Source organism: Colletotrichum graminicola (genome assembly GCF_000149035.1).
Source record: "Colletotrichum graminicola M1.001 genomic scaffold supercont1.44, whole genome shotgun sequence".
NCBI classification, from domain to species: Eukaryota; Fungi; Ascomycota; class Sordariomycetes; order Glomerellales; family Glomerellaceae; genus Colletotrichum; species Colletotrichum graminicola.
Window position 1 is genome coordinate 56,469 of NW_007361048.1, and position 15,017 is coordinate 71,485.

A 15,017-nucleotide genomic window follows, 5' to 3' on the forward strand; every position below is an offset into this window, starting at 1 on the left:
TTTTAGATATCTTATTAGTAGTAAAAGCTAGTATTATTTATAATAATAACTAACTTTACTATAAGAAAGACACTACACTTAGGTAAAACCTTATTTTAAATCTATACTATAAACCTATTATTATTTATTATACTTAGGTATATTAATATATTAAATATACTATTTATAGTAAGGGTAGAAAGGATTTAGTATTACTACTTATATTTAAGCTTATCCTTTTAATATAGTAATAGTCCTTTTAGCGCCTAACCTATCCTCTATATACCTATATATTTATTAATACCTAACTTATTAATAAATACTAATTACTCTAGATAGTATTTATAAATAGTATATATTTAGTTACACTATAGTACTTTATCCCTTTAGGTAGTAATAATATAGATAGACTTTAACGTCTACCTAGCTATATAAAGCTACTAACTAATTATTAACTTATAAACCTTTACGTTAAATTACTTATAAAAGAAATCTTATATTTTTTTAAGGCTAAGGTTATTATAGTAAGTAAAAAGCTTTAATAACTTATATAGTTACTACACTTCTAACTTTATTTAGCTTTACTAACTAGTAAGATAAATCTCTACTTATCTAGTTATTTTATAATAATAACGCTATTACTAGACTATATAGGTAGTATAGCCTAGCTATATAGTAATCTCTTTATTTATTTTCTTAAATAACTTAAGGATCTATACTATCTTTTTTTACTTATCCTTATTTAACCTTAGTGCTATTATATTTATTTAATTTAGTATTTATTTAGTAAAAGATAATAGTAGTAAGTAATAGTAATAGGATTATTATAGACTTTACTCTCTTTATATATATATTACTTTTATAACTTTATTAACTTAGCTAGCTGCCTGTTTAAAAGGCGTGCTCTTATAGACTATTATAATAGGAGACAAACCTATCTGCGGGGTAAGTGTTAAAGAGATAATTAGATATGCAGCTGACAAGTGGCTTTATATAGGTCTAAATCCCCTTATTATTATTATTATTACTAGTATGCGCGACTTTAAGTTGTTATAACTATTTAATGTTAGGCAATGCAGATTTCGGATCCTGCCAGCCAAAAAACGCGAATTTGCATGGGGTTGCATTTGTGTGGCGCGGGTGCACGGACTGAAAAATAGGTTTCGGACGCTGCCAACGCAACAGACTGTATATCACCTCGTGACATATAACTATGGCAGGCTCCACTCAATCATGCACGACGTCCCCGTTCCTCTAACATTTCGTTCAAAAGAGTCTCAATACTATAACGAGAAACTGCAGTCGGCTATAAAACAGATCTGGGGGCATTCCAGTGTTTCGGCTCAGCGAAAGTCACGTCTGAGTTCTCCATCTTCAGCCCGATCTGCCAACGCCCGAGACCCGGCCAGAAGTTTTCGTGCTCGCCAACAACGTTCCCCTTTTCATCTGCTTGCCGAATATCGAACCACCCCAGGCTCGCCCTTCTGCAGCTCTGACCGGGCGATATGCTGCACCATTGATCTGTCCCAGGCAACTCACATTGACTGCCGTCGCCCTCTGGAAGCGGAGGCTGAACGAGGGTCGGGTCCACACCCACGTACTTGAAGATACTGAGCGAGAGAGGGAACGATGGGACGTATGGGACGGTCTTAAAGGTTGCTTGGAACAGCGGGGTAGCGCTCGCGGACGCTTCCTTGACGTCACCCGATGTGTCGTGGGGAAAGACCTTGACGCTTGTGCTGCCATCCGCGTTCTTCTTCCAGTCGAAGGCGGCGAGATGCTTTGGAATATTCCAGTCTGGTGTTTGATGTCAGCAGGGTGCGCTGGTTGGGTTAACCTCTTCGCCTCCGAATCAATGCCACTCACTCTTCCGGCCATTCCAGCAGGTGTACTTTTGAGATACGTATATCCGTGTGATTCTTGCGTTCTTTTTCTTGATGCGCTTTCCATTCTCCTCGACGGTATACTCATGAAAGCCCGGACACAGAATCAACTCGTCATATGGACCAACAGGGCTCTCGGTATATCGGATAATCTGTATCATGCTGATTCCGCCCAGCGGCCTGTTGCCTTCCGGGCAGATGAAGGACGAGTTTGCCTCGAGAGGGGAGTAAGCGATGGTGGGCGGGTGCGCTGCCTTCGGTCCGGAGACCCAGAAGCTGAAGAGGTAGATGTCGCCCTTGAGCTTCCACGGTGCTGGAACCGGGGTGATATCGTTGGCCGCCATGTTGGCCCTCGTTACGGCAGATCAAAAGACCCACAACAATTCAAAGCTTAGCACAATAAAGAGTGCTTACACAGCGATGCTATCGACCACTGCGAAGCTTACAATCGCGGTGTAGTCGAATGGTAAAATACGGGGCCGATTGTTGGAAAATGAACGATGCAGCGCATTGTGGGGTGTTCGAAAGCGCTATCTGCACCTTATACTCACCAATTATCCGCGCCATACCCCGTAGGGAGCGCTGCCTTCAGACAAAACATGGAAACGGGCAGCCGGAAAGGTGTATGGTTTCTTCGAAGGTGACGTTCCTCTCCCAAAGAGGCAACCGAATCGTAGGTGGGCTGCCAAGTACCGAGGACCGTGGGAAGCGGGCCCGGGCGCTCGCCCTGCAAACAGGAATGTCGATGCTATGCGTTGCTCGATCCTCATAATATATCCGCTTTCACGTGCACTCCATAGTTCAAGTCAACAGAACGTTCTGTGTTGTATCTTAAAGCCATCACTTGCCATACCCAATTATGCTGCAAATGAACAATTGCAATCTGCATCAACCGGCGCTTTCTTTCCCAAAAACAAGAGTTCACAACTGTTAGAGGATGCCTTGCACACCTGTGTTATCACTTCGATACGGGGACGAGGGGGAATTTCTAAACATCAATTGTTGATTTTTAGCAGCGAGAAAGTTATCGTATACACATGGAAATTTATCGATTGAAACGGCTCGTGCCAGGTTGGGGAAAGCATGACGAGATCTGTGGCACAAAACTTGGCGATATGTTGCATTCCACATTGTTGTTCGTATTGATGCATCTTCACCTCCTGAGACCCCTTTGAGCACGCTATTCATAATTGCCCGTTATCACACGTCATTACCTGCATTGGAAGATATTATACGTGGCTTCACCCTTTGCAATGCATAGAGGGATTGAGCTTTAGCAACGGCCAGAAGTAAGCTCTATCGAGTCATACCTAACCCAGTTTACCTGGTATTATGAGAGAATTACGTTAAATTGATCTACCTTACGGAGTACTTGGGGAGCCTTGACGACAAACACAGCAAATATGGGGCTGGACGGTGTACACTTCATTGAAGGAATCCCCGCGCAGGGACTTGTTAGCCGAAGTGGATCCAGAAATAGGGATCATGACTCTCTGATCGGGGAATGATAGCCCATCAATCTATCTCTCCCGTCTGGTTACCGAATCAGAGACAGTCTTGACACTTGTTGTTGTGTGACAAGGGAATAATAGCTAACAATAGCCATGTGGGAAATGACAGATAGGTTCGGGTATTTGAGATGAAGTATGCAGTGTGAGAAGCCATCCTCTGTATACACCTCTGAGGGAGTTCTTGGGTGGAGTCTACGGTAGGTGATCGAACTCAGTTTGTGTGGCTGTTCGCTTTCTTCGGAACAACTTTCATGTCAAGGCATAGTCCACGCCAGGCTATGGTGTCCCATCTCATGCAAGAATTGGAGGATGGGAAGTACATCGATAAACGAACAGCCAATGGGTATGCTTCCAATTTTCCGAGCTTGAATCCTTGTAATCTTGCACCTCGATTTTATACAAAGACACGGAGCCGAGGTGGTTCCTCGGAGGTTTGCACAGGGGACACGGCGATCTTGTAATACAGTAGGAAAACACAGTAAAAGCATCATGTTTGATACTCTTAGCATAATAGAAACTCAACAGAAGATTCCCGAACAAAATTACAGTACCCCAGAGGTATTCATACCGTAGTTTCATTCACATGAAGCCTGGGTCAAGCGGAAGAATTGGATTCCATTCGTGCAGTCTGGACGATTGTTCGACGTCGTGTCAAGCTAAAAATTCCTTGGTTATCGGATGACAACGCATCGGTGTAACATCATTGCTTACTCCGAATGAAAGGCTGAAGATCCCTGGCATTAAAACAATTACTTTGGTCAACCATTCAGTACATTGGGTTGGGGGTATTGACCCTAATATCGCTGCGGTCGCGTATGAGGACAAAGAACAGCCCTGCAGTAATGTTTCGGGCATTTCAAATGTATAAGGGCTGGGGATACCCCATCCCATTTTTGCCTACGAATGGTATCAGACAGTCTACAACACGTTTCCCCTAATCCAGCAGCCAATCTTTTGACGCGAAACCATGTCGGCACCTTCGGCCATCTATCCTAGCCTGAACGGCAAGACCGTGCTCATCACCGGCGGTGCGGAGGGTATCGGAGCCGCCACGGTCGAGCGCTTCGCTCTTCAAGGCTGCCAAGTCATCTTCCTCGACATCGCCGGGACCTTGGCGCAGAAAACCATCCAACATGTCATGTCAATTGCCAGCGAGACCGGTGCCAGCCTTAACACCATCAAAACACCGGTATTCTACTTTTGTGACGTTTCCAACTTGGGCCAACTTCAAGCTACAGCCAACGAGATCCTCGAAACGTACGGAACAGTCCATGTTCTGATCAACAACGCGGCACTCACGGGCCACAAGGCGAGACTCAGAACTGAAGAGGTCACGTCCGAGGCGTGGGACATGAACATCAACACCAGTCTGAGGCACGTCTTCTTCTTGACGCAGGCCGTCCTTCCCGGCATGAAACAGGCCGGCGGAGGCAGCATCGTGAACCTGGGCTCCATCACGTGGCGCATTCCTGACCCAGCCGTGCCGGTCTACGGCACCTGCAAAGCCGCGGTGATGGGCCTCACCCGCGCTCAGAGCAAAGAGGTCGGCCCGCTCAACATCCGCATCAACAGCGTCATGCCGGGCGCCATTGCCACCCAGAGGCAGAGGGACGAGGTCTTGACACCGGAGTATCGCGCCGAGGTGATGCGGTCCCAGAGTCTGCAACGTGATCTGATGCCGGAAGACGTGGCAAAGTTGATTGTTTTTCTGGCCAGCGACGAAGCAAGCGGTATAACGGGCAGTAGTTATGTTGTTGATGGAGGTTGGTGTAGTGACCCTTGAGATACCTCTAAGGTAGACTCTTGACTCGCGGTCCCATATCGCAAAATGACACACTCAACCATCTTACTAGAGGCGTCTTCGTGACAAAGGGTGAGATGACAACTGCAATGCAATGTCAGGTAAGGCGTCAATGGATGGTCGACTAAGGGTATCTGATTCGCATTCGATCTCTAAAATAATAGCAAAGTTTTCCTTGGTCCCTGTAACGCCATGCCATGTACCACCCCGCAATCCACTGTCTCGAGTCTTTATTCCTTCAAAAGGCGATTCTGCGTTTCCGCCCGGTATACTTGGAGGTAGACTTGACGACCTTGCCTTTCCTTTCCATCTGCTCCTTCTTCTTGACAATCCACGCCTTGCTGCCCTTCTTGATCTCCCCCTTGCCGCTCTGCTGCGCATTGGCCTTCCTCCGCGCGTCCTCGACGTCGACGTTGTCCATGCCCTCCACGACGTTGGTGATGTCGCCGCCGCGGCCGCCCTCGGCTGTGCCGCCGACGGTGAGGACGAGGTAGAGCTTGACGTTCTTGGTCTCCGGGTCGTCCTCGAGGAGGCCGGCGCCGAAGCCGGCCTTGACGGCGGCTTGGGTGATCATGTTGCGCTGGGTGTCGTTCTTGGGGTAGAACTGACAGACGGCGCGGCCGCCCCTGCGTAATGAGGCGTAGAGGCCGTTGAAGAATCTGGTGAGGCGGCCCTCAGGGGAGGTGTCGCTGCTCTCGGCGTTGCAGAGCCACTGAATGGCGGAGATGCTGATGGCGGCGTCGAAAGAGCCGGCGCGGAAGGGCACGCCCTGGCCGATGTCGGCGAGGAGTAGGTCGCCCTCGACGTCGCGCTGTAGAGCGATGTCGAGCATGGAGGGGGAGACGTCCATGCCAATCCAGGTGTGCGGCCCGCCATCCTCAGGGCCCTCGGCGGAGAGGATCTCGCCGGACAAACCGCTGCCGCAGCCGACGTCGAGGATGAGGGAGGGGTGCTTGAGATCGAGGAGCTCGAGGGCGCGGCGGGTCATGGACGCCTGGATGTTCTGAATACGAGAGCTCGTCGTGTACTTGCGGGCTTCGGAGTCATTGTAGTGAATGTCGGCCGCGCTGAGGAGAGGGAGGGGGGGAACATGTTAGTTGGCTCCGTTGCTGTGGCGGGGTCGTAGTGGAAAGAACAACGGCTTACAGGGTGTCCTCAGGGCGCGACATGATGGGCGAATTCTGTCCGGAGGTTAAATCTGGTTTTGCGAATGAGGAGACTCCTGTCGTTCTATGACTCCGTACACTTCGTCGTCACGCCGGCGCATCGAGAAATCGGGAGGTGAATTTTGTGTCGTGGGAAATCCTCAAATTTCGCAGCTGGGGGGGGGGGGGGGTGAGGGGCGGCTAGTTATCGATAAGATAAACAAGAGTAGTACAATCTCTGCTATCGATAAGGATCCCAGCATTCGGTAGGGCGAATCGAGTCTCCCTCCCAAAAGCCTGTCTCAATAGGTACATGTGACGGATCAAGATATTGCCCGAGAACCCGGCGCAAAGGCCACGCTTGCGAAAGAAGCCCGACGCGCTGTGTGGCGCCCCAATCCCTTCCGCCCACCGTCATAGCTCCAGGGCAATTGCGGGTGTAGGTACTCCGTAGCTCAGAAGTAATTAATATACACCATCGCCATCGTCCACCGACGGTTGCCACATTCTCGTCTTGAATCCCATCTCCTTCATGCTACGCCCTGCGATCCCTCACAACACAACGCCGTCGCCATGTGGATTCTACCTTTAGTCGGCTATCTCGGCTCCATCGTGGGCTTCTGTTTCCTGACCCTGGCCATCGGTTCGTCTTAGTCCCAGGCCTCCCTTGGGCAAGTGCAAATAAACCCACGCTGACACGGCTTGAATAGCTTCGGGTCTGTACTACCTTTCGGAGCTCGTCGAGGAGCACACCGTGTTTGCGAAGCGCCTGCTCACGAAGCTGATTTACTCCGTCATTGTCTTGCAGCTGTTGCTGTGCCTTGTCGACGGGTTCCCCTTCAAGTTGACCCTTATGGGTGTCATTTCCCATGTCGTCTACCTCGGAAACATGCGGCGGTTCCCCTTTGTCAGATTGACGGACCCTCTATTTCTCGTATCTTGCGGTATGTGCAAGGATATCCATCGGCTTTGGTCAGGAAGCCCCAGACTAACAGACGCCTTATAGCCCTGGTCCTTGTCAACCACTACCTCTGGTTCCGCCACTTCTCCGCTGCCCAGCAAAGATCCTATTCCAACATGCACTCCTACTACGAACAGCCCGATATCCCGAGCTTCACCGAGATTGCCTCATACTTTGGCCTGTGCGTGTGGCTGATCCCCTTCGCCCTCTTCGTGAGCTTGTCCGCGAGCGACAATGTTCTGCCAACGATGGGCAGCGAGGATCCCCTGCGGGACTCTTCCGGCAGGAGCAAGCGTCAGGGATTCGTCAAGTCCATCGTTGATACCGTTCTCGGCGCCATGGGCGAGGTGTTCAGGACTGTTGGCTGGGAGCGCAGTTGATCAAGGCTCGGTGGGCAAGTGCGCCAGGATGTACAATACGACACGTAGATGGAACTTGTCATCTGTGTAGTAGGTTGGCTTTAAACCGCCATTACGAAAGGAGTGAATGTTCCCTCGAAATACGGCAGACGAATAGATACCCGGAGAGTCCCTCCAACTGATATGTTGCTTGTTTCGACTGGCAACTCCGGCACGAAACTACCTACTTGACTGAAAAGACCCGACATGTAAGCGCGGGCTTTTTGATATGCTGGCTATCTAACCTTGTGTGACCTGACTGGGATTTCTTTTTCCCAACAGCCTGGAACAAAAAGTGCCACCAGTCCGGCCAGCCGAGCACGAAAAGCCATGTCGTCTGGCCGGTCTTGTTAATTCATATAGTCGCTAACATAAGATCCTCAGGCTCCAGACGGCGATGTGCACTGAAGTAACGCAGAGGCAGCCAATCAGTTCAAAGAAAACAAAAGGACACTGCATAAGCAAGATCCTTCTAGCCCTGGATCTCGGGGTTTCGGCAGCAAGAGTCCCGGGCTATGCCAGACTAATACCTCAGTTGCCTACCCAGGCATTCATGGTTGCCACGTTTACCATTACACCAGAGACCTCATTGCAAAAGGACCTCAATGCCTACACGTATGGGCGTGTACCTTGCAGTAGCTGCCGCAGGTACGTAATAAAGCGCACTTGTTCCAAGACCCTGGCTCTTGGACATGCGCGGTTCTTTTGTTTGGGTCATGTTAAAACACCAAACCACCAGCCCGACTGGTGAGCCCCGGCCATCGTCGTCGGCCTCCATGGCAGTGCACAACTACCCACCGCGCCCGAGCGACATGCATTTCGCATTTTTTTGATGATGATGGCGAGAAATAAAAGTACCGCAAAGGACCCCGCCGGCGCGATATGGAAGTTTGAGGAGTAGACCGCCTCGCACTCCTCATTCCTCGTTGGAAGAGGACGTGGAGGACAAGATGGTCTCTTGAGCCCGAAGCATCGCTTCCTCGGTGCTCCCAGCTGGTATTTATAAGAATCAAGCACGCCTTCTCGCTTTCTTGCCGCTTCTGCTCATCATCAGCACCAACATCCACGTTCCACGTTTCACTTCTTCAGCTACCTTTGAGCCCCAAGAGCAACAAAAGCTCAACTATCTTGACCTATTTCACCTGCTGTCACAATGTCTTCTAACCAGAACCACCCCGGCTACCAATACACCTCCGTCCCTCGGCCTCGCCAGGGTCAGACGCCGCAGACTCCCGCATACCAACAGGCTGGCGCGTCCAGCACACTCAATTCCTGGCTGTCGGAAGACGCTTCAAAGGCGCCGTTTCACGCCATCGGCTCGTTCCGATCCGTGGGTGCCACTTCCGGCAACGGCGCGGGCATGTGGAGTTCTTCGCCGGCTCCGAGCAGCACGGGAGCGACATGGGGCAGCGGACCCAGCCGTCAGAGCTGAGGACCGCCTCAAGCTCCAAGACACAGAACCAAGGCGGTCGGGCACGAAAAGCGGTGATTTTTCTTCTTGTTTCGGAACGGGATATGGTTGTCATGGATTGCTTGTGATATATGATTGTGGCGTTGCAATTGGATGATTCCGCATCGCATGGGCTTACCTGGGAGCTGGCGTGGCATTGTGGGTGGTTGTAGACCATTGTTGGAGCTGGGTCGCGGAAAGAGGTCCACTTAGAGAGTTATCAACCCCCTTATTCAACTCCTAGCGGTGCCTCGATAGTCAGCCGGGCATGGAATTACTGATGCCTCAGTTTACCTGCGCGGCATTACAGTCTTAACTCCGTACTATCTGCGTCCTACAAACCCCATCGTGACAAGCCCGGAGTTAATATGTAATCCCAGGCCGGGTGTATCCACCGTGTCGAGCTTGAGAACTAAATGACAGAAGGCTCCAAGCAATAAGAGATGCCCATTTTCCTGACCTGTTTTCCCATATCATAGTAGCATCCGTACAAACACTTCAAGATCTCGAGTCAGAACCCAAGTTCAAGCCTGTCATCCCAGCCCGCAAACCGGCCTTGCAAGACATAGCCGTCCATCAACCGAGCCATCATGGTCCCTCCCACTCACAACCGGGACCCCAGGGCCAGCGAACTGGTGCCCCTCTACGCTCCTCATATCGCCGGCAGAACCATCCTCGTCACGGGAGTCTCGCCTGGCGGCCTTGGTGACTCTTTTGTCAAGCAGGTCGCAGTCGCCGAGCCGGCCATGTTCATCCTCGCCGGCCGCTCACCTGAGAGGTTCCGGGAGTTAGTCGCGGACCTCGCCACCGCACACCCCGAGATCAAGGTCAAGTCATTGGCCCTCGACCTCGCGTCCTTTGCCAACGTCCGCGCCGCTGCCGAGACGGTCAAGTCCTGGGCCGATGTGCCGCACATCGACGTCCTCGTTAACAACGCAGGCATCATGGCCGTGCCCTACAAGCTCACCGAGGACGGCTTCGAGAGCCAGTTCCAAACGAACCACCTCGGCCACTTTCTCTTCACGAACCTCATCATGTCCAAGATCCTAGCATCGGCGTCGCCACGCATTGTCAACGTCAGCAGCACGGGCCACAGGCTGCACCACATACGCTGGACGGACTACAACTTCAACAAGGGGGAGCACTACAACAGATGGATGGCGTACGGACAATCGAAGACGGCCAACAGCCTGTTCTCGATCGCGCTCGCCGAGAGACTGGGCTCCGCTGCCGGCGGCCTGACGGCCCTTAGCCTGTGCCCGGGATACGTCGTCACGAACCTCGCCGCGCACGGGGCGGACGATTTCTCCGGATTCCTGGAGGACCTACGCAAGGCACACGTGCTGGCCGGGTCGAAGTGGATGTGGGGGATGCAAAACATCGAGCCCAAGGATTTCGACCATGGCGTATCGACGCACGTGTTTGCGGCGTTTGCGCCGGAGCTGAAGGAGAAGAACGGGGAGTTCCTAACAAATTGCCGCGTCGCGGACCCGTGGGAAGAGGAAGTCTTCCCGTGGGCAAAGAGTAAGATCGATGCGGAAATGCTATGGGCTTTGAGCGAGAAACTCGTCGGGCAGGAGTTCAGATATTGAGACGCTGGAGTCGGACAGGATGGTCCACGGGCGAAACGACTAAGAAGTCAGTGTTGCAGTTGAGGTGCATAATGCGGGATTGTGTAGATATGAACGAAAAAACATCTGAGCGTTACATGACAACGTTTGAAGTCGAATCAACGTCGCAGTGGGCAAAGTCGTTGATGGATTCGAGACTCAGGCTGAGAGGTGAGGTCGAGCCACATGAGTCCTGTAACATTCATTCCAGGGCTGCATTGCCACCACAGACGGACCTGTCCACCAGCCACTCGCACAGCCACACAGCAACCGGGTCTAGATTGCTTATTCATCAAGATCGTGTGGCTGAAGACCAGCTGCACCGCCACTCCCTCCCAGCTTCACCTGCTGATCCTTGAAGGGCGGTGACCGGTGGCGAACCAACAACCACTACCACCAAGATGACTTGGTCGACTCTCCCTCTCTGGAACCAACTTGCCGGGCCTCGTCGAACTTGATTGGAAGACAAGCGGCCCTCCCGCTACGTACGCGTACGCTTCGTCATTCGAGCCAAGCAAACACACACACACACACACACAGAGAGAGAGAGAGAGAGCGGTTGTGTCTCGCTATCCGAGTTGGCAAGCTTGACACCAGAAAAAAAAAAGTGTGCCTCTAAGGAAGAATGAGGCTTTGCTAAGCCAAGCTGCCGACGTCATTCATCGGATCTTGTTCGTCGCAGTGGCTTTGCGTCCATGCAACTTGGGATCACTCTTCCATTTCCCTCTGCTTTTCGAAAGTCTCTTCGCCCTAGAAACTGGTCCGAGTCTCTCTATTGGTCTCGGCTTTGCTATCCGATGCGAGTCACAGACGAAAATGCGTTATTCGTAGCTATTCTCGCCGCATCCATGGATGACTGAGAGGGTCCAAACGTGTGGGTGTGTCGTTCACTCTGGGGTGTCTCAAGCCAAGCGTCATCCATGGAATGCCAACTCTATGGACAGGCCGGACCAGCGTACTCCCCGGTGGCAACTTGAGGACGCAGGCTATGCTTTGCGTTCCCCCACGCCCCTCCAAAGATCGTCACTTGCCCTGTCATATGCGCGCTGACGACGCTTCTTTGCGACGACCCGGAGGCTGGAGCCCAGATCCAGGCACCCGTCCATGGAAGACAGCACACACAGCCCAAAAGGACATGTGATGTCGGGTCTAGAAGGACGCCGTACACGCCCTGCAGGACTGCCAGCTTGCGCTTGGCTGCGCAGCTGCGTAATTCCACATAAGCTTAACCCGAGCAGAAAGCAGCCCCCCCTCCTTTAAAAGCATGTCTCTCCCCAACGTAACGGCTGCCGTTTGCCTTTGAGTTCAAGAACTCACTTCCGCAAAGCAAACCTACCTCGCACTCTTACCCTACGTGATGGGATCATTGTACGAGGCTCCAGCTACAAGCCGTGATCGCTCAACTAACGCCTTACTCAGACCGGAACGCGACATGGCTCCGAATATCGACTCGGCGCTGGGCACGGCCGACATGGCCAACGAGCAGCGTGGCCTGCTCGAGCTCATTGACAAGCTGCAATTCGCCCAGCTCGATAATGTCAAACTGCCCCAGATTGTCGTCGTCGGCGACCAGTCGGCAGGAAAGAGTTCAGTACTCGAGGCCATCACCGGCACACCATTCCCGCGCGATGCGGGCGCATGCACGCGCTTCGCGACTGAGATTCGCCTGCGCAGGTCGAACGAGGCAAGCCTCAACGTCTCCATCATCCCCGACAAGAACAAGACATTCAAGGAGCAGGAGCGCCTGAAGCAATTTGGCGGCGCCGTCGACGCCGACATGTCGTTTGAGGCGCTCATGAAATCGGCAGTGGACCTGATTGCGCCAAAGAACATCCCCGGCAGATTCGCTGCCCGCGACATCTTGGTGGTTGAGAAGAGAGGCCCCGACATGCCTCTTCTCACGCTGGTGGATCTGCCCGGACTTGTCAAGAATGCCAATAACGATCAGTCGATGGACGACATCAAGACCATTGAGACACTGTGTGACCGTTATATGAAGAGCTCGCGCACCATCATCCTCGCCGTCGTCGGCGGCAACACCGATTACGTGCAGGCGCCCATTCTCACAAAGGCACGCCACTTCGACCCCTCTGGGAGCCGCACCATTGGCGTCCTTACAAAACCAGATCTCTGCGAGTCCATCGGTCTCGAAGACAAGTTCATTGAGCTCGTCCAGAACAAGGACAAGCAAAACTACTTCAAGCTCGGTTGGTATGTCCTCCTCAACCCTGGTCCCCGCGATCAGGGCCAGCCATGGCCTTCGGCGCGCGAACGCCGCCAGCGCGAGGAAGACTTCTTCGGCCGCGGGAAGTGGCGCGCGCTCCCCAGCTCAATGTGCGGTGCCAACGCCCTGAAGCAGAAGCTCAGCGTCCAGCTGCAGCGTCACATCGGCCGGCACGTCAAGACGCTGCGCAAGCAGATTCAGAAGGCGCTCGACGAATGCGACACGGAGCTCAAGTCCATGGGCACTGGCAAGGACACGGTCGAGGAGATGCGCATCGAGCTTGTCGAGCTCTTCTCGGCCTCCAAGGAGCTGGTCATCCCCGCCGTCTACGGTTTCTACAAGAACCCTCCCCGCAAGAATTTCTTCCGTGCCACGGCCGACCCCCGCGGCACGCCCGCTCAGAACCTGCGCGCCCGCGCCATCGAGGAGAATGAGAAGTTTTCGCAGCGCATCCGCCAGAATGGGCGCAAGTTCGGCTTCTCGGCCTCGACGGCACCCGGGGCAATGGACGGCGTCACCATTAGCGAAAGTAGCAAGAGGGAGTTCGTAGGCAGGGAAGTCGAGATGCTCCTCCGCCAGATCCGCGGTTCCGAGTTTCCCATGGACCCGAAGCCCCGCGCCGTCTACATGCTCTTCCAGAGCTACTCGGAGAACTGGCCCAAGCTCGCCCAGGAGCACAAGGATAACCTCGGCGTGGTTTGCAACGAGTTCCTGAGCGAGGTCATTGACTTTGCGTGGCCGCAGCGCATGCGCGAGCCGCTGCGCTACCAGTTCCTGGACGTGCAGATGAAGAAGCTCATGGCGGACGCGCAGCAGGAGCTCGAGCACCTGACGCAGGACATGAACCTCGAGATTCAGCCCTATGACCCCGAGTATGAGGAGCGCCTCCGGAAGTGGCAGATGGAGTCCACCAAGGACGGCGCCACCTATACGGAGGCGCAGGAGGTGTGCGAGAAGATGTTGATCTTCTACGAGCTGGCGGCCAAGACATTTATCCGCAACACCATCACCCAGGTCGTTGAGAGGCACCTGCTTCAGGGCATGTACGGCATCTTCAACTCGGTGGAGATCCTGAGCATGCCGAACGATACCGTCGAAGCGATCGCAGCCGAGAACAAGGAGACGCGCGACCGCAGGATGACACTCAAGACGCAGAAGACGGCGATTGAGGAGGCCCGCGACATCTGCGCCAGCTTGGCCATGCGCAAGGAGCTCCGGATGGTAAGTCCCACACCTGTCGTCCCCTTCCACGAAGCCGGCGATGCTAACACAAACGTCCCGCAGTACGCCGACGAAGATCGCGACCTAGAAGAAAACAGTTCAGACTCGGACGATGATAAACCCCGTCAGCCGTCGGCACGAAAGCCGGTCAACAACAATTCCAGCGCTAGCCCGACCCGGGAAACACACCGTTCCACGCGCTCCCGAGACGAGCGTGAAGAACGTCGGGAGCGCGAAGAACGTCGTGAGCGCCCAGCAGCAATGAGGATACAGCCCTCCGCCGCCGCCGAGCCCGTGGCGACCAACGGTAACTACACCTACGGCGGCCAGCAGACATCCGCGCAAGCCCCTGCTCCCCCGCAACCGCAAACCCAAGCTCCTGCCCCCGCCCCCCAACGGCCTGAGCGGACGGACCCCCCGCGTATGAACACGGGCAACTCCGAATGGGACGACGAGTACTACAGGCCCCCCACGCAGCCGCCTTCTCAGGCGCCTCCCCCGCCTCCGCGCCCGCAGAAGCTGAGGCCAGAAGAGGCCGCATCGGACGTGTACAGCCATCGCTCGGCGTCGTCGGTGTCGGAGCAGCAACAGGCCAACGGGTACGGCAGCTACCAGGATCAGAGCGACTATCCGCCCTCGTCCACCAGGCGGGTGACGGCCAAGAAGCTGTTTGGTAGAAGTTAGATGTGATTCGAGACGGGTTTCGCGTTGACCCTTTTTCCCCCTTGTCAACGGTTTTGTTTTCTTTTGTTCTATTTATGGGCGACGTCGGCGTTCACCACTTAGGGGTCTTTTGCCGATGATAGAAAGCGATTTTATTTGGACACGGGCTAG

At 53.2% G+C, this 15,017-nt stretch overlaps 7 protein-coding genes across 7 annotated transcripts; 5 read left to right on the forward strand and 2 right to left on the reverse strand.

Annotated features, from left to right (window-relative positions):
- Positions 1 to 1,285: 1,285 nt before the first annotated feature.
- GLRG_08979 (uncharacterized protein) lies at positions 1,286 to 2,206 on the reverse strand (the record flags this gene model as incomplete). The annotated part of the gene is made up of 2 exons (XM_008099664.1): positions 1,286 to 1,776; positions 1,846 to 2,206. The coding sequence occupies 2 exons, from the start codon at positions 2,204 to 2,206 to the stop codon at positions 1,286 to 1,288; spliced, it is 852 nt and encodes a 283-aa protein (XP_008097855.1).
- Positions 2,207 to 4,340: 2,134 nt separating this feature from the next.
- On the forward strand, positions 4,341 to 5,156 carry GLRG_08980 (short chain dehydrogenase; the record flags this gene model as incomplete). Its single annotated transcript, XM_008099665.1, has 1 exon — positions 4,341 to 5,156. One exon carries the CDS (start codon positions 4,341 to 4,343, stop codon positions 5,154 to 5,156), a length of 816 nt encoding a protein of 271 aa, XP_008097856.1.
- A 256-nt stretch (positions 5,157 to 5,412) lies between these two features.
- Positions 5,413 to 6,343, reverse strand: GLRG_08981 (methyltransferase domain-containing protein; the record flags this gene model as incomplete). The annotated part of the gene is made up of 2 exons (XM_008099666.1): positions 5,413 to 6,241; positions 6,321 to 6,343. 2 exons carry the CDS (start codon positions 6,341 to 6,343, stop codon positions 5,413 to 5,415), a joined length of 852 nt encoding a protein of 283 aa, XP_008097857.1.
- Positions 6,344 to 6,892: 549 nt separating this feature from the next.
- GLRG_08982 (transmembrane adaptor Erv26) lies at positions 6,893 to 7,660 on the forward strand (the record flags this gene model as incomplete). Its single annotated transcript, XM_008099667.1, has 3 exons — positions 6,893 to 6,962; positions 7,030 to 7,263; positions 7,326 to 7,660. 3 exons carry the CDS (start codon positions 6,893 to 6,895, stop codon positions 7,658 to 7,660), a joined length of 639 nt encoding a protein of 212 aa, XP_008097858.1.
- A 1,171-nt stretch (positions 7,661 to 8,831) lies between these two features.
- On the forward strand, positions 8,832 to 9,110 carry GLRG_08983 (uncharacterized protein; the record flags this gene model as incomplete). The annotated part of the gene is made up of 1 exon (XM_008099668.1): positions 8,832 to 9,110. The coding sequence occupies one exon, from the start codon at positions 8,832 to 8,834 to the stop codon at positions 9,108 to 9,110; it is 279 nt and encodes a 92-aa protein (XP_008097859.1).
- A 608-nt stretch (positions 9,111 to 9,718) lies between these two features.
- GLRG_08984 (short chain dehydrogenase) lies at positions 9,719 to 10,720 on the forward strand (the record flags this gene model as incomplete). Its single annotated transcript, XM_008099669.1, has 1 exon — positions 9,719 to 10,720. The coding sequence occupies one exon, from the start codon at positions 9,719 to 9,721 to the stop codon at positions 10,718 to 10,720; it is 1,002 nt and encodes a 333-aa protein (XP_008097860.1).
- A 1,450-nt stretch (positions 10,721 to 12,170) lies between these two features.
- GLRG_08985 (dynamin family protein) lies at positions 12,171 to 14,867 on the forward strand (the record flags this gene model as incomplete). The annotated part of the gene is made up of 2 exons (XM_008099670.1): positions 12,171 to 14,183; positions 14,247 to 14,867. The coding sequence occupies 2 exons, from the start codon at positions 12,171 to 12,173 to the stop codon at positions 14,865 to 14,867; spliced, it is 2,634 nt and encodes an 877-aa protein (XP_008097861.1).
- Between the last annotated feature and the right edge of the window lie 150 nt (positions 14,868 to 15,017).